The 18,480-nt window shown below is 46.8% G+C and overlaps 1 protein-coding gene across 1 annotated transcript; it reads right to left on the bottom strand.

The window, feature by feature from the left end:
• Positions 1-330: 330 nt before the first annotated feature.
• Positions 331-17,194, bottom strand: LOC6549125. The gene is given in 5 exon segments (XM_026980319.1): positions 331-2,128; positions 2,451-2,532; positions 2,586-2,640; positions 10,701-11,500; positions 16,885-17,194. Coding segments are annotated over 4 exon segments (2,133 nt in total). The 5' UTR covers positions 10,930-11,500; positions 16,885-17,194; the 3' UTR covers positions 331-361.
• Between the last annotated feature and the right edge of the window lie 1,286 nt (positions 17,195-18,480).

Raw genomic sequence — 18,480 nt, 5'->3', positions numbered from 1 at the left:
TCTCTTGTTGATATCGCAAATGAGAACAGCGACCAAAATAACAGGGATGCAAACCATCCATATTGTATCATATTTCGTAAGGCTAGTGGTTCGGGAAATCTAGTATTAATCAAAGACCAGAATTTTAGAAAAACTAGTTTTGGCGAAAGTATTTCGAACTTGAAATCATTGTGGATATGAATTCCGATCCCCGAAAGCTTCTGATAACTTCCTTAATTTCAAGTGGATACCATTCACATAACCCGCTGAACCGAACCATGATTGTGAATTCCGAACCCATCCCAATTCCCTTTGGCTTGCATCCCTGATCTAAGTTAGCCAGGCACATGTTGGGTCTCCAAGTGGACTGCCACGCCCAGTGTCAGACGTTCTTGGGCGGTTGTGCGGCGGACGAGGAGGCGGAGGCGGAGGAGCTCTTCTGATGCTGCCTCCTCTCCCGCCAGCGATCGATGGGCGTGTAGCAGCACCGGAAGAAGGGAGGAGCCCTCGTCGCCGTCGAGGAGGAGGAGCTGCTCCCGCTGCAGTTGCTCATCTTGGCCAGCGATTCGACGGTGAGCTCCGTCTGCACCCCACTGGTGGTCAGCCGGGTCTCCGCCTGGTACTCGAATTGGTACCGCGGCGGCGGATGACCAGGATGACCCAGATGACCAGGATGACTGACAACCAGGGAAGGCGGCGCCCCCGCCTTGCAGATGACACTGGGCGGCTCCATCTCGTGCAGCTCGAAGCTGTTCGAGCTGCTGTTGGTCGAGGGCCGGAACTCGTGGGAGCTGCTCTCGACCATGGCAGTGCGGTATGTGGCGGCAAAGTAGTTTGTCTCCAGGTAGTGGCAGGACTCGAACAGGTAGTCGTCGAATTGGTTCTGCGGCAGGACCAGCGAACTGTCGCCGGAGGAGGCGAACCGCGGACCCAGTCGATGTGACTGCGTGGATGGGGAGGCCGGCGGTGCTGGCGAGGGCGGCGGCATCATGGTGGCCAACGAACTGGACGCCATCGGCGGCCGCTGACCTCTTTGCTTCATATCAACAATTTCTATTTCTTCTATATCACTAAAACTATTTAACTGTTTCAACAAATAATGCACATCATTTCGTTTCGTTTGATTATCCTCGTCGTGGTGGGGATGATCATCGTGGTCGACGACGTCTGCGTCGTCGTGGGGATGCCCCAAATCCAGTTGCTCCTTCGTCGCCGTTGCTGGAGTTCTGGGTGCTTGAAGTGTTAATGGAGTGCTGGCAACGGCGTCCGTTCCACGATCCAATCTGGGGTTCCCCTGGAGGCTGCTGATCTGCTTGGTCGCATCATGTTGCTGGTGGTGATGTTGCTGCTGCTGCTGCTGCTGCTGTTGGATCACCAACTCCGGATAGGCCAGGTTGAAGCGCTGCTGCAGTGTGGCACTGCTCAGCTGGGGCAATCCGGAGTAGTCTACGGCCACTGGTGGTCGCTCCAATGTGGAGTCTATGATGCGATTGAATTTAGCTAATGCACTGCTCGCTGCTGATGAACTGGATGTTGTGGTGGTGACCTTAGCATTAAGTTGTTCATTGTTAAGAGGCACTGTTGTGACGGTTTCTAGGTCTAGGTCCTCGTCGACATCCTCGTCCACATCATCGATATCGACGCCATCGCGCAACGTTTCCTGCACATTCAGATTGAGATTGAGGTGCAGCTGCTGGCGGAGCAGAAGGCGACCGGTCTTAGTCTCCATGCCGGGGATATTGGGTGGCGCCAGGGCATCCTGGTGACCGCCACCCAAGCCTCCCCGACCGGCGGCAATCACCGCCGCCGCCCGCTGCTGCGCCAGGTTCGCCTTAGCCAAGTTCTTCTGCAGTATCAGCCGCCTCGACGAAATGATGGCATTATTGTCGCTCCCCCGCGATTACCGGCTGTCGCGGGTGGAGCGAGGCCGCCCCTAACTGGACGTGCTGGCGATCGGCGAGACGGGTGACAGCGGACTGCGGGCCTGTTCGCGCGGACAGCCGGTCAGCGTGATCACCAGCTTCCGGGATCCGGCCTGGTCGCGGTGCTCGCACAGCCAAACGCCCTGCCACGTTCCCAGCGACAGCTTGCCGTCGGTGATCGGGATTGTCAGGGAGCTGCCCAGGAAGCAGGCCTTCACGTGCGCGGGCTGAAAGGACATTGGATTGGTTATTGGAGCGCTCAAAGCAAAACAACAGAGAACGAGTGCCTCGACTACCAGATACGCCTTACTTCCAAGCGGTAGCTCAATCTAGCGATGGTTTAAATAGTTGCTTGAAACCTCATATCAGTGCTTATCATAAGCAATCCGCATTCACCTGGACAGACTACTTAACCTCAGCTTCCAGGATTTCAACGCTTATGCGGACTGACATACGGACAGGCATCCGGACAAAACGGACAAGGCTAGCTCGACGAGTCTAGTTCTAGAGCCTGGCCTGAGTTCCTGAGGTCTCGGCAAGATTACTCACCATGTCGTCGGGTCCCTCGCACGAATGCCTGTAGGGCAAACCTTCGGGAACTATTTTATTCAACATCATCTCCATGTCGTCTCTGCAAGACAATAGTTCAGATAGGATGCATCATCTCCATGCTCACGTACTCACCTGACGTCTGGATCCCAGCTTTCGTTTAGCGCTAAACTCGCCGAGGTGTGAAGAACTGAAAGCCAAACAAGCGCAGATACAAAGGCAATTAGTTTTCTGTGGGATTAATAATAATCTTCGTAATGACTAGCCCCAGTTATTAGACCATCACGACGAGGCGTTGGCTCCGTCGCTCCATGCATTTTCGATTGAGTTGTAACGCCAATTAGTCAAAATGTATAGCCAGGGACCACACCGCCGTGTTTCGGTGTGCCCCTATGATAAGGCATCATAAATTCACCTGAAGTTATGTGACTAGACATGATATGATGCGGCCAATTAAGCCGGGCAGAATTTTCCCTCAGCTGGAGTGGAAAAGTCAATGAATCTGGGAAAATCGAAAACAGGCCCCCCTAATAGCCACCTTGAATTTAGTGTTATATTTATTTATTTGATAATTTATTAGTTATCGCGAATTAAATTGCGTAAAAATTTCATTCTTGATATAGATGAGCGGCAAGCTATTAAAGACTACACAATCACAGTTTCGCACTCCGAAAACAGATTTGTTTGGCCATTTCAAACGGAATCCGTTGAAGAATATTTACGATATGACCCGGTATAGAACACGAGCATGTTTGGAGTTGAAAATTGGACAATAATTGCCTGCATTTTCGGCGACTCACATTTGGCCAGCTGCCAATGCCGAAAATATCAAGCGGTGCAATGAAAGCCGACTCAAATTGAATATTTAACTCGAAATGAATTTAGTTTCAATAATCGATAGGTGTATGTAAATACAAACAGCCCGGCGACACGGGAAACACTCGAATTTGCACACTAATTGCGTATTCATGAATAAAAGAGAAAGCTGCTGGCAGCTGGGGAAGCCGGAGCTGGAGAAAATTAGTTTATTATCAAATCCCAGAGATGTAATTTTCCGGCCCCGAGCAGAGACTTACAATGTGGATATAGACACACATGTCCAAGTTCCGATTTTCGAGGGCAACGTGGCCGGAACGGGGATACGCACCGCCCAACCCACTTTCTTTCTAAATAATTTCCGAGGCGATTATGTCATGTTGAACATGTGTAAATGGCATCAGGAATTTAAACATTACCCACAAACAAATCCGGGCGGCGGGGACTTTCGGACAATGCAAATGAAAATGAAACCAAACTGACATTTGACGCGGGGAGGGCACAGCAAATTTGCAAATTGATTGCGGGATGGGATTTGATTGGGAATGTGGATGCAAATGGGACGAGGACGAGCACGATGGCCATGGCGATGGCGATGGCGAGGAGCGAGTCTAGGCAGCCCCACTTGGCTGGCCTGAAAACATCCATCGATTAGGAGGCGGCAGGAAGAAAAAGTTCACTTATCTAATAACTTGTTTAATTCTGAACATAGAAAATATTCTCCAAATAAGGCAAGGAACACATATAAATATGAATATGAATGTGGAAGAAAGGTAAATCAGCAAAGGTATTACATATCTATTAAATGTTTATTTATATTGTTCGTGGGTTTCTCCAAGTGTCCTTAACTATCGCCGCTTTAAATATGCTAATGGTCCGGCATATCCAAGCATAATTGTGAATGTCTGCAATGCAATGCAGCTTTTGAGTGGCATTTGGAGTTCTACCTGTCTCTGTCATCGCCCCTCTGGCCCTCTCTTTCTTTGCCCGCATTCCGTGGACATTTGCCCGCGTCCCAGCTCCTTCCTCCCCGCTCGCTCGACCTCAACTGGCGCATCCGCCTGGAACACTCGACTGACACTTTTCCCACTGCGCCAAACACAGCACATGCACCACACAACACACACCACACACCACACCACACACCATACACGAGTATTCAATGGAACGCGGGCAGGAGGCGTTAAAAAGGCTCCTCCGGAGCGTTAAGCCCGTGGCCAACCGGAGGACGCCTCTAATATGATTTAGCCATGGGCTTTGTGGTCGCCAACAGGACGAATGGGAGGCGCTGGCTTCCAGGGTTTGCCTACGACTCCCATTGCTAACGAGCCCAGAGCGCTAATAAACGTTACTGCGCTGCGAAAAATAAGACACTTAAACTTTGATACGGACAACTATCAAAGTTAAACCACCCGTGATAAAAAGGTGAGGCAATAGTATCAGTACTTCAAGTTAAATGGGTCACAAGCGAGAACTGTATGAGATGTATGACGAAAATATCAATCATAATCATAGCCCTGTTGCCACTGCATTTCTCTCAGTGCAGCACGCATATTTAAGTAGCAGGTGGCATCGTTTTGGCCGCCTGTTTAGATGTTTAGTTGAGCTTAGCCTGTGTGTGGAGTGTGTGGGAGTGCTAGTGGGTGGCATTGGCTGTCTTCGGGTGGGCACATGCAGCAGGCGTTTAGGCACTACAAAAGTTGTTAATGTTTTTAAAGAGGCCTTTTTATTATACAAAGTCAAACATTCTGGCGGCGCACACAAGCTGGGGCACACCCCCACCCACACACCCACACACTGCACACACACCACCGCAACGAACACACACCAGCGCGGAGTACCCCACTGTTTAACAATGGACTCAACTCAACACAACTCGACTCCACTCAGCTCAGCTGGCTGTGTTCATTCATATATTCATGCACACACGCACCCACACCCAAACACCAAACACCCGTACCCGCACAGCAGCGGACGACGTCCTGGCCACTGAAGATAATCAAAAAGGTCCCAGAAGACTACTGCTGCGAGAAGCGCCTCATTGGACTTCCAGATGGTACGTATTCTGGGATTGGAAGCTTTAGTCGGGCGGGTTCAACAGATAGTATGGATCAAAATGTGACGGTATAGTAGGGCGAGTTATTCATACGTTCTACACATGAATTGGATCGCTATTTATTAAGAATTTCCAGTGTTGAATATAAGCATTATTAAACATCCTTGAAGCGATATCCTTGAAAATATCCACAAAAACACGAGACTCGGTAAAATTATGAGCTACGATTAAGTATGAATTGATAAAAAGCAAGAAAATGATTGGCCAACCCATCATTAAACTTCGTTCAATCAAAAATGTCTTTCGAGAAGTTGTCAACGTTTCAGAATTCCGATAGAGGGCGCTTATGCTAAGATTTAAGGTACAGATTTCAACGTTTTCATTGCAGTTCTAAAAAAAATTAAAAAACCATTCAAACATTTTTGAAATATGAATGCACCTAAAGTGGTAAATTAAAATGTATCGAATTGTCCTAGTAATTAAGTGGGAAAGTTAGTAGTCTGAATTTCAAATGGGTCAATAGGTGAGATCATCGGAACAAATAAATAATTACTTCTAATAGTTTATTTTTCGCAAGTAACCAACAAACTGGAAATAATATATTCATTTGATGCGATACATCTTCAGAAAATATATACCCTTGATTCCAAAAAAAATGATGGATAAGCTTGATCTCGATGCCTTTCAAGCTGAGCTGGTTGACAATCTGCCCACAAAAGTGGTCGTTGGTCCCATAGTGCACAGTAGGCCTTCGAATGTCACGTGAGCGTTTGGAATGTGAATGTGTGTGATAGTATTACATAATGAAATGCTGAAGGAAATGCCTGAATTCATCAGCCTTCTTTTTACGTAGCCGTTGAGTTTTGTGCTTATCGCCAGGACTCCAGGCCAAAAATCAACGATCACAGAGAGAAATCGGGGCTTGGTTCGCTGTACAGAGCTGCTTTCAATGCCAGGTGCTGGAGAACCGGAAAGAAACCGAGTGAAACTAGTTCAAGCACATAGCGATTCGATTGGGAAATGGGAAATGGGAAAAGCGGGCCACAGGACCGGCAAGAAAAACCTTTGGCGTGCTCGTTTTGCATAAATAATATTGATTTATTGGGTAGCGCAGCATTTTGCGGTTCATAAGCGGGCATTTTAATGCCAAAGGAGCCGAAATGGCAGAATAAAGGAGTAAGAATAAAGAATAAAGAATAAGCGGAAGCCCAAAGTATGACACACACATGGCACGATTTGTTGTCCTCTTCCACTTTTCCACTTTTCCTATTTTCGCCGTTTTCCACGTTCTGTTTTCCCTCGTTCGCAGTTTCCCTGTCGTCACGAAAGCGAAAAGAGAAATGACCGAGCACGCCCACACAAAAACATATCCCCAGTGCTGAAGGCTCCAAAACCAAAAACTCCCGTCTCCAACTCCAAGGGAAGCCCCCTAAAGCCCCCTACCCCACATGGTTTCGCTTTCGCTGGCTGTTGATTTATTTGGTGTTGCTCCCTCGCAAAAGGACACTCTGGCGGAGTCCTTTCCCTTGTGTCGCGTTCCTGCAGCTCTTTCGGTTGGCTGAAAAATATGCTCGGGTTATAAATTGAAGTTGAGCCATTTATATGATCCTGCGATTATGCAGCAAATTGCTATAGAGTGTCCTTCTCCCCCGCCGAAAGCGACCAGTCCTGCGGCTCCACCAAGTCGCCCATGGAATCAGCGTAGAGATCTTTGACTTTACGCTTTAACTTGTTATAACGAATACGATTTCTTTAAAGCAATGAAGAGACTGAACCGCGTACCTCATTGTATTGAATCGACTTGACTTCCTGCGAATCCAGCTCCTAACAGTGGGCTAGGCGAAACGCCAAAAATCATCAGCTGCCCCCAGGCAATTAGCTTTGTTCAGGCCAGAAGTATAAATACACATACCGCCGTGGTGACTCCGAGGTCTCCTCTACATTGGGGTTACGGAAGCCCCATTGGGGCACTCTGCGGTCAGTAGGGGTCGGTTCTATGGGCGGACGACCTTCCTGCCGCACATATGAATATTAATAAAATGGGTAATGGGAAAAGGAACCGAGTTATAGAGGGGAAATATTTGCCTGGCTCAGGTGGGAAAGTCGGAGCCCGGGTGGATATATCATTTTTAGCGTTTCCCTGCATTCCATTACTCTTTGTTGTGTTTAACAAGTTACCTTTACATTTGGCTTACACTTTTGTGTATTTGTGATTTGTGTGTCATCTTGTCTGCTGTTTGTGCTTTTCCCCATAGAAACAAAAGTGGGTGGGGCGGCGGGAAATGGGGGCTATTGAGGTCAATAGTAAAAGACAACAACATATGGCAAGGTTGCTTTGAAATTATTTTTCCTTTTCCATTTTTCTTCGAAATTAACTTTTTTGCTGCCGAAGAGAAGGGGAGCTGCCTCCCATTTGCCTGCATTTACCCACTTTTTGCATTAAATCGGGGCGCAGAGGGGGAGGGGTTCTCAGGCTTTCCCCAGTAAAGTGTGTCTAATTAGGAAGTCCTTTTAAGAAAATCAATAAACATGTCTTGACCTCAATTAGATTCCGCTTACAGTTCACAAAACAATACACGTACAGTGAGCACCCCAGACAACAAACACGCACACAGCCGGTTGGCTGGGGCAAGGGGCAAGTGGCAAGGGGCAGGGACACACGTGCTTCTGATTTGGCAAAAGAAATAAAAAAGGAGAGAGCACGAGCGAGCGAGAGCGAATGTTCGTAATAATAACCTGCCTGCAATGTGCTGGCTAAGACGATTTGTGCGAGCCACACAGAATAAAAATGTGGCAGCTAAAATATATAGACAATCATCATCTCAATCAACTTTTTTATAATAAGCACAACTATATTGCACTATCAACTGTTTGTTTCATAACTAAATTCGAACAAAGAAACTTTTGGGCTGAGTACATGACTTGTGGCTTTAATAAATTAACTAAATAAATTATAAAGTACAAATTAAGAATACATCCTTAAAAGTACGTGTGCACAACAATGAGAAAAAGAGTATTGGGATTTGGTTTTGCTATTGCTAAAAGAGTTTCGAATCGGACTATTAACAGATTAACAACTTTGGACCACATAACCGCCTATAGGTGGCGCTCACAGCGTTTTTACGGACAGACAAACGGACAGATCCTGATCAAGAACTGCATTTATCGTAGTACTCCACGCGCATTTAGCACAGCATTTTAAACAAAATATTGTAGGGAATCATATCTTGATTTTTTCCCGTGCACAGGCATGGAACTGGAGGCTGACATGGAGGTAGAAAATCGTTAAGAGGAGGGGCTAAAAAAGTTCGCCTCGAGCACTCACACGCCATAGCCACAGACCATGACATGCAGACATGAGCGACGACTGCGACTAAGACGACGATTGCTTTTCACTTTAGTCAGGCCAACTCCCGGCTAAAACCTCACCCACCCCCTTTATGATACGATTTTATTTATTTGCCCAGGCCGAAACAAGACGGCTGGAGGGAGAGGGAGGGGGAGACAGAAAGCCACAGGATGGAGGAACGGAGCGCGTCCTGGCATTGTAATGCGAACTGTCAACAAGAAGCTGCCTCCAAGGCAGCCAACTACGGAGGTTGTTTCTCTGTTTGCACTGCCTGCTCATCGTCTTAGTGCTATGCTGCCGTACACTGAGCGAAGAACTAGTGAAGTGCATTGAAATTGACCAAAAAGTTAAAAGGTTATTGACAATGTGGTCAAAACGCGGACGATATTTCGTATATTACAAGATATTTCTACTTCAAATGAGAACTGGGGAGAACGGTATTGTCGAGTGCCTCGACTACCAGATACCCGCTACTCAATTAAAGGGAGCGCGACGGCACACCTTTCGGTTACCATAATTTCTCATAACTAACCCGATACTTGTAATGCCAAAATAGGTAACAGGTAAAAGAAAGCGAAATGCTTGATGAGGATCATAGGCTGACCCAATTATGGGCGTGGCCAAGAGATTTTGGCATACAAATACTGATTCGAATATAATATGTGTATCTAATAGGGTCGGAAACGTTTTCTTCCAGCTTTACATCCATTTCAGCAAATCTGAGATACCCCTCTACTCCACTAGCAAGCATTTCGCAAAGCCGAAACAATTTTTGCCAGTGTACCCGCTGTCCGCAGAGGACGAAGGCGGGGATTCCATGCGAGAATTAGTGTGCGAGGAGCAGCCACGGCAGCGCAGGAAAAGCAATACTTTGCAGAACTGCAATCCGGAGATTATTGCGAGTGCATTCCGAGGAGTGGAATATAAAACTCGAACAGGGCAGGGACTCAAATCGCTTGGCGTCTGATGTGTGATGACATCCTGGCGAGCGACACATTGCACTTAAGGTCCGAGGCTTAGGAATGCAGTTGATTTACGGACATTGCAATCGCACTCTTAACCATCGCTTGCCGTAAGCGGTCTCAAGTGATTCATTCATAACTCATTTGTTCTACATGTATATATTCTCGATGTGCTAAACATCCCCGTCCGCAGAATTAAAATTGATCCAAGCACATTAATTTGGCAAGTCCTTCTGCACGGGGTCATCGCCACAGCCACACGTTCTGGTCACCCAAAAGTCGGACTATTTTCGAATGTCAATCGCAATTTTCGGGCTGCAGCGAGAGACACAAAGTGACCGGGCCAAGTCAGTCAGTTGATCTGGGTAGTTTAACCCAGTTACTGACTAGTACAAATTAGCAGGAGCAGCCGCCCATTCAAATGCTGCCATCCTGCAAGTTTCGGCAGCTCCTCTGCTGAATTCAACGACAATTTGTGCTGATTTGGTATGCAAGTTCTACATTTCGCTGTTTGTCAAGCTGAACTTTCAGCCAAATGCAAACGCCTTGGCCAAAGCCAGATTCCCCCGGAGAAATACTCGTACAATCCGCACAAAGAAAATGTAATGTGAGGAAACTTTTCCAGTGCCAGAGTCTGAAAACCTGACCTGAATGGGTGGCTTTTCTGGGAGATTAAAGTACTATACTCGAATATGTAGCCCTCCAACTCTGCTTCCTAGTTGGGAATCGCTTTTCGAAGTGTATGAATCGACAGGGAACGGAATAAGATGGATGCGATGGAAATGACGGGGTGGCTGAAAAAATTGGGGAGCGATTTTCCAGCTGCCCCACGATTAACTGACATTTGAGCCTTGGATTTCGGATAATCACTTAGGAGGGCCGCCAGGAAGGTGCCGAAGATGTTCTAAATGGCCAAATGGTAACCGATACGATTTTGGCAGGAAATTTCGGGGCAGTGCCCCAATATGATTGGCTCGAACGTGTTGAAATTTTGATTATCAGGTTGTTTGAAATGTACCCCACATTTCGATTTAAAAGAGTATAGAAGTGAAGTAATTGAGACTCACTTTGCATGTGGCACAATCCCACTGAGAAGTGCGCCAGCTCCGGCATCTGTCGGAGTATCTCCTCGGTGACCAGGTGGACGCCACGGTGCTGCGGCCTCAGGTTGATCTTACGCTGAAACCAGGCGGAGCCGATCTGAAGCCCCACGATCGCATTTCCATCCGCTCCGGCGCCGGCGACAGCGCCACCTCCACCTCGTCCGCCGCCGCCGCGATGGTTGGCAGAGGCCATGGTGCTGTTGGAGCTGCTGCTCCGGATGTTGCTGTTGCGGCTGACGCTCTGCTTGACCCCGCCTCCACCGCTGCCGCCGCCGCCGCCTCCTCCTCCGCCGGCGCTGCCAGCTCCACCGCTGCCACTGGTCGCTTTCGTTGTGCCGGCGTGTGGATTACTGCTGCTACTGCGACGTCGCTGGCCGCTTCGTCCGCCGCTCCTCTGGTGGCCTGGACCAGTTCCTGGTACCGCACCCGCACCCGCTCCTGATCCTTGTCCCGATCCCGATCCCGATCCTGCAGCGGCAGCAGCAGCGGCGGCGGCGGCGGCTGTGGACGTCGATGGTTTTGTGGACGACGTTGTGGCTTCTCCGCTACCCGGACGCAGTCACAGACGCACACTGGGCACACCTAAAGCACTGAGCTCACTGGCAGGATTCAAGGACTCGAGGACGAACGCTCGACTCCCACAAGTTGTTGACTTTTGCACTGGATTGCACTTTTGCACTCCGGATTGGATTTCACTTTTGGCCTTTCGACCTTTTTTCCGGCTTATTTATTCTGTTATTGCCACTTGTACACGTTATCAGCAACTGCAAAACAAGAGAGATATGGAAAACTTTCGGTTAGTTATTGTAGGTGTCAGATAATACGCATACTAAGGCACACATCAGTCCACAAAAATATATACTATCTAGGTGATGAAGTGGTTTTAGGATGAGTAATAAATGGTGAAGTCTTTCATGGACATGTATTATCTTGGTAAGCTCTAGTAATCATAAGTAGCCAGCATCCAATCAGAAAGCGTTAATGAGCAGCCAAATGGAAGTGGTCTCCACCGACCAGTCAGCCCCAAGTGCGATCTTTCCCTAAACAACCTTTTATGGTTCCACAGACCCTGACCAGCTCGCATAAATCAAATATTAGTGTTTGGGCGGCTGCTGCAGTTTGCTTGTGTGGAATCATCCCAGCTAGTATGTACTTGCCACTGGGGCACCGGGGTACCGGGGGCACTGGGAGTACTGGAGCGCCCACAATCAACAAGTTTTGAATTGGCAAGCGCAAACAGCAAGCAAGATTGTTATGGTTATCAATGTGGCAGAGGTAGTAGAGGTGACCTTAAACATCTGCTGGAGTGGTTTGATTGAATTTATGTGAGTTACTTTATAATATCACTAGTGAGTGATTAGTATACATTTCTACTTGACAACTTAAGATGTGTGCTAGTTTGAGTTAGCACTCGGAATTTAAGCGCAAAATATTCTGGCGAGGAATGTGCAAGAATAGCGAGCATTTATAATCAGCTAATGATTTGTTTCCTAATATTTTCACATAATATCCACCTTTCCTTTTTCCTATGACTTTTTCCAATGATATAGTGGTTCGATCCGGAAAACTTTAGGGATGATTGATGTAGAAGCGAGACACTAGATGGACATGGTCAAATCGACTGTGGAGAGCATCGGGATTAATACACAAAGTGAAGGCACTGCCTGCTTTTAAATTCCTCCATTTGGATTTGGAGCGTGTAGTTTAAGCAAACTGTTGTTTCAAGGAACCTGCGCAGGACGAGTCGGAGGAGTCGGAGGAGCCGGAGGAGCACGGCAGCGGCAGTCGAAAAGTGGAGTAAAATTTGAAGCGGCATAATGAGCACGTGTCGTCCAAGTGGGCCAAAAGGGGGCGGAGCAAGGGGCTGGGTGGTTGGGCGGCTGTTGTGGGGTGACAAGGACATGGGACTGTTTCGCCGGGAAAGCGTTCGTGCGAAATGGAAACAGCAGCTAGGAAAAGACACGAGACGGCGCAGGATAGACAACCGTTGCCTTACAGACACATGGCGTCAAGGAAAACGCTGTTTAAGATCCCTCTTCCTCCACACACACACACACATATGTATATGTATGTATATACACGCAGCTCCCAAGTTGAGTGCACTCACATAACGAAGCAATCGAAATGCATTTGGATCGGGGAAAACGGGGAAGGCGTGGAAAACGGGAGCTCGGAGATGGAAGCCACAGCTGCTGCAAAGGAAAACCACGACGAGTGTGAGTGATTTCGGGTGTCGGCATTTGGGTAAGCAGTAAAACACTAAAAACGAGCAAATGCAAAAAGAAACGGCTCAGGCCCACAGACCCACATGCCCCAAACCCCCGAAAAAGAAGGAGTAACCCCACCACAAAAAACGATTGCACGACACTAAAGGCGCTGGAAGCCCGAAGAAAAGCCGCCAAATAGAGATGAGCCTCGGGCAAATCAGTCCATCCAATCTCCAAGTTCTCTCTATTAAAAGAGCTGGTTTTTGGTACTATAATAGCTGTGTTTGATATTTTCAGCCATCTAGACATTAGTCGAATGAATGGTGGAAACTACTATTACTATCTAAAATAAAAAGGGTTTTAGTGGACCTGAACCGAGCAAGTGATAACTGTCTTAGGTATTCCCGGAGTATACACATGCACTTTGAAAACGATTAGTTCGTGCTCATCTCTGGCAGACCCAACAGAACCGGGAGACGGAAGGCGTGTCATCTGGTTCACAGCAGCAACTACAACAACTGCAGAAGGAGCCCAGGAAGAACAACAACTACAGGGGGAGGCGCGAGGAGGACGCGGCCAGGTAAAGGTCCTTTATTCCTTTTACGGGGCCACTGTTCAAATTTGCATATGCTTTAAATATTTAATGTAATTCAAAAAGAGGAGACAGCAGCGCCAACAAGAATCTGGCAATTGGACAAAGCCCGGCCGGGCATAATCCAATTGGACTGGCAGCAAAAGGAAAGAGCACACGAAGTGCTCGCGTTTTTGGCAAAAAATCAATTCTCCACGTGACGGCCAAGTGCAGTTCTTTTGGGGATTTACACAGCGGGAAGAGCGGGCAAGCTGGAGCGGTTTCCCATTTGATCAACACCTCCACGCATTTCTGGCTTCGTTTTTTGCGCCGCTAATTATTGACATAACAAATGTGGTGGAGCTTCTACCACGCTCTCCTCACAAACACACGCGCAAGCACAATGAATATTCCGATGACAGCACACGCGAAATTCCCTAAAACAAAGGAAACCGCCGCGAATTTGGGGGAGCTCGGCCTTTTCGCCGCCCTGCTGCCCGGAAAATTGGAAATCGAAGCACGTAAGCTAAAACTTAAATGCACTTAATTACATTTAATTTGCCGAGCCTGCTGCGCTGCCTGTGTTTTATTTTACGACTGATTTCAACCGCAGCCACTGACTGTGGAGAGAGTAAACTTTATGGAGCTCCCGACTCTCGACGTCGAACACACTGCGCTGTCACTTTGGTTCGACGTGTTCGTTCGAGTTGGCACTGAACATCTGATTGGATCCCGAGGTGAGGTGTGCGAGGCAACGGCACTATGCTGCTCCGCTGGGTCGCCCGTAAGCGCCGCTTGCGGCAGAGGAGCGCAGATATAGGGCCCTAAGCACGAAATTCACCTTCGCGCGCTTTTACAATCTTTTCGGTATTTAATTTAAACATCGTAAGACGGGCGGTATTTTTAATTAACTTAAGTTTAGTTACTAAACTAAACCACAATCTAGCTTCAACAAGGAATTTTTGTGCTGTAGCTTTTGAAAATGATTTCTTTTCCACAAATTGCTCAAAGCTCAATGGACATTTTTATTATAGTAATTAGAAATGAAGATCATGTATTGTTAGTTTTATTTCGTTTTTATGCCTTCACACTATTTTCGCAGTACTTCTCTCGTGGAAGATGTGACGTCACGTCACCTCGCGCCTCGTAGTTCGACGTCAACCCATACATACACGTTCCCAATCCGTAGGCACCAACACAAGCGAAAAGTACATTCACGTTTTTCATTCAAACTTTATTCGAACACCCTCTTTGGGTTCGACGCCAGTCTGCAAAAAGTCGAAACTAGCGAGAAAATTGCCCTAGTCGGCCGCCTATTTAAACTTGTTACTGCCACAGAAATGTATTCCAAATTAAAGTGGATACTATCCAAAACTAGTCGTGAACTTACGTGCTATTAAGTTAAGGTATAAGCTCAAGCAAAAACCTAGTGTTTGACCAGCGGAATTAAAGATTGATTTTTAATTTTAAGGTTTAGTTGCAATAGTATTCCAACTGTTTAACAGAATTAAACGATGAAATCAAAATGAACACCTAAAAAACACATCATACACACCAGAGTTCACTTGGCCACTTGGCTCAACAAGTCACCAAACTTGTATAAGAAATCAAAAGTGACAACCCTAAATACTTTAAATAAAAAGAGTTGAGACCAAATACTTTCATATTTTTAAGTAATCCATAGTTGAAAGGCGCTTATATTAAAGGTGGAATTATTGAAATACCGACTTCAGAATGGAATATGACTTTAATATGAAAGTTTTTTTCTTTGGTTAGTTATCTTAATTATAAGAAATAAAAATTACAATTTAAAATGTAATGTTAGGGAAGCTTAGGTTTCTATGCTCAGAAAAAAGTTCAAGTTTTTATCATACGCCTACATTCTGCTATTACTTTATTCAAAGACTCAAATGGTATCATTATGAATTGCTCTATAATTTACTTCTAAAGGACAGTATTTACTAAAGAAATAAACCCAAATATAAAATTCACGAACGAAAAGAGAGTTCTGATGCAAAACCAAAGTCTGATGAAATGAAACCTATCGAAACTATCGCTGACTTTGCGATAATTTTAAATTGCCCACTGAATCCAAGAAAAGCGGTAACACAAAAACTGATATATACGTAATTACTCTATATCCAAGCCCCCTAGGAGGAAGTCCAATTGCATGGCTAGCTACACCCCGTTCAAGCGCTGCCAATCGAAAATCGATAATTTGGCGGCGATAGGCGTGCAGCGTTTGGCGGTCAAAACAAAAGCGCTCGGCTGTGCGTTCTATGGATTTCGATTGGCTTATGTTTGGCGTGTGTGGCGTGTGTAGCTCGAACAAACGAAAAGCGGTGCTTACTTTGCTGATTTGGTGATTAGTATTGATTTGTGGATAATATGCGTCTAATTGCAGTGGCGCTTGCAGGTGCTGGAGATCTTTGATCTTTGATCTTGTCTGAATCTGTATCTGTATCAGAATCTGTATCTGAATCTGAATCTGAATCTGAATGAGTCAGATACGAGTATGTGGGGGATTCACAGCGTGGGTGGGCGCGGAGTATGCTGGTAGAGGTGCTGATGCTGCTGCTGCTGCCCGGGAATATAGCTATGGCCAACCCCGGATTCGCCGGAGTTGGAGCCGGAAGCGGTTATGGAATCGGTCTTGGAACTGGAGCCGGAGTCGAGATCTCTGGGCATTTTGGGGCCTAAGCGTTTGCCTTACTCTTGCGGGCAAACAACGAAGTGGCAACAAAAACAAGAACTACGAATCGGCTCTGAATATAACGTCTGTCGTTACACTCGTTACTCGTTTTCCTCTTTCCGTTTTCCCGTTTTCCCGATTTCCTTTTCTTTTCTCTTTTTATGTGGCCAATTCACAGAATGTACATTTTTTACACCTTTCACACACACCCACGCACTTTACGCTCACGCTCGCACATTTTGGCCCGATTTTTCGCACACAGCAAGTTGAGCAATTTGTTTTACTTTGCTTGATTCTGCTTGATTCCCGACTATCGGAGGTGCATGTACATGTATGCAGATGTAGGTTTTTACTCGACCCTCTTCGATTTTCGCTCAACAGATTTCTGATTGGGAATCCGAATTTTTCAGCTGCACGACGTTACCAAATGGGCGACTCCTCCCATTCGGAGCCACATGGGCACAGTTTTGCTGCATGGGGCATGCTTTTTTCACAGCGACTACACGGTGACTCCTGCGAAGGGGCGTGTCGGGGTTTTCCGGGGCTGCGGGGGGCTGCGGGCCCAATTCTTATGGCCTTTCGCCTTGTCTCTGCCTCGTTTTTCAATAAAACTTCATGGCCCTATTACATATGTACTCCGCACACTCACACTCACACACACTCGGAACTGGCACTCACTAGCACACACACACTGGCCCGAGCCCGATTCAATGCGATTTCGCCTCGATTCGATCCGAAGGATAATGCCACAGCGGGGATATATGCTCCATCCGATTCGCAATATAATCGCCCCACGGCTTCGATTTTCCCCAGTGCTCCTCTGCTTGGGTTGGCTGCGCTCTGCTTTTTTCAGCAACTACTTTCTAGATTTTCTCTGCATGCCTTTTCTGCGACGAGCGCCACCGATGTGCCACCGAACGAGAGCCTGAACTGAAACTGATTCGGGCTAGCACATAGCACATATTTTGTTGAATGAGTAGGTGAATGAGTGCTGCCCCAACTCGCTGGGGCGACTCTGAGTGCCCCTGCGCATGCGCCTCATTCGCGGCGAGTGCCGCTTTTGGGTCCATTGTGAACGGATTGGACACTGCCACCATTCGTCCTTCCAGGTGGCGCCACCGTTCGATAGGCACGACGCGGTTCTTCAAAAGTGTGTTTATAGTTTACAAGCGTATCTATTAGGTTCAGTTGACGCCACCTATGCTCTTAGTAAATGTTTTGAAATATCTACCTTCATTTAGTAAGGAAAAGGAATAGGTGGTGGCTACTTTGCTAGTAAGTCCTGGGGCACCATCCATCCATCCGATCAGAATTGAACATTTTTGCCGGTTAATTGTGGGTTACTGTTATTTAATTGATGGGAAATGAGTAATGTAGGATTAAATAATATTATTAGGGCTCCCAAACATCATTTGACTACAGATAAGCTAGCAGACTTTCCTCAGTGGCTTCATAACAAAGGCGATCTGGAAGTGTATAGTAATAGATAAAAGGACCAAAAGGACCTCAGTCTAATTGAGTAATTGCAGTCACACATAACTCCGGACGCCAATTCCCTCTTTTCACAGTCATTAGGCCATAATCCCGCCCAGACTTTAGCAGTTACCATCTCAGTGAGCGGGGAAGTAACCAAACCAATTGGGTGTGACCAGCAGGTGTCCATGCCCGTCCAACTAACCACTTGCATGTTGTCCTTTGTTGGGGGAGGACTGTCCTGGCCCCGATTCCCCGCAGTTGGCGCCCCGATCCTTTCGGTATGTAAAGTGAGTGGGTCTTTATCCTGGGGCATGCGGCACCGCACCCAGTTTCTTGGACTCGAGTCGAGTTTGTTGTCATTTTCGCATTCATATCCACAATGAATCAGGGACGGATTTGTTCAAAGGAGGTTGAGTCTTCTCACAGTCTTTTGTACAGATGTGAAGAAACTATAATATATTGCCACTTTAAAATGAAATTTACTTTGGAAATTGGGAAATGTTTTCATAAATATATTTACTTTAAAACATGATATTTTAAGTTATTCAGGATCAACCAATGATTCGAATTTAATGTACGAGCACACACAGCTTTTCCAGACTCCTCCATCGGAAGCAATCCTTCCCTGTGTCTACTAAATATCTATCATTGCCTTTTCTAGTTTCAGGCTTCATTTGTCCACGGGAGGGGACGGCTCCTTTGTTTGTTATTTTACAAGTTAGCCATTTTGCCGCCACATGGCTACACCCCGCGAATTATTTTTTCAGAGGGAGTGTGTGGGGCCGCGCCTCCCTTACC

Source organism: Drosophila erecta, unplaced genomic scaffold (genome assembly GCF_003286155.1).
Source record: "Drosophila erecta strain 14021-0224.00,06,07 unplaced genomic scaffold, DereRS2 tig00000092-arrow-pilon, whole genome shotgun sequence".
NCBI classification, from domain to species: Eukaryota; Metazoa; Arthropoda; class Insecta; order Diptera; family Drosophilidae; genus Drosophila; species Drosophila erecta.
Note: the sequence above shows the minus strand (reverse complement) of the source record. Positions and strands in the feature narration are given on the sequence as shown.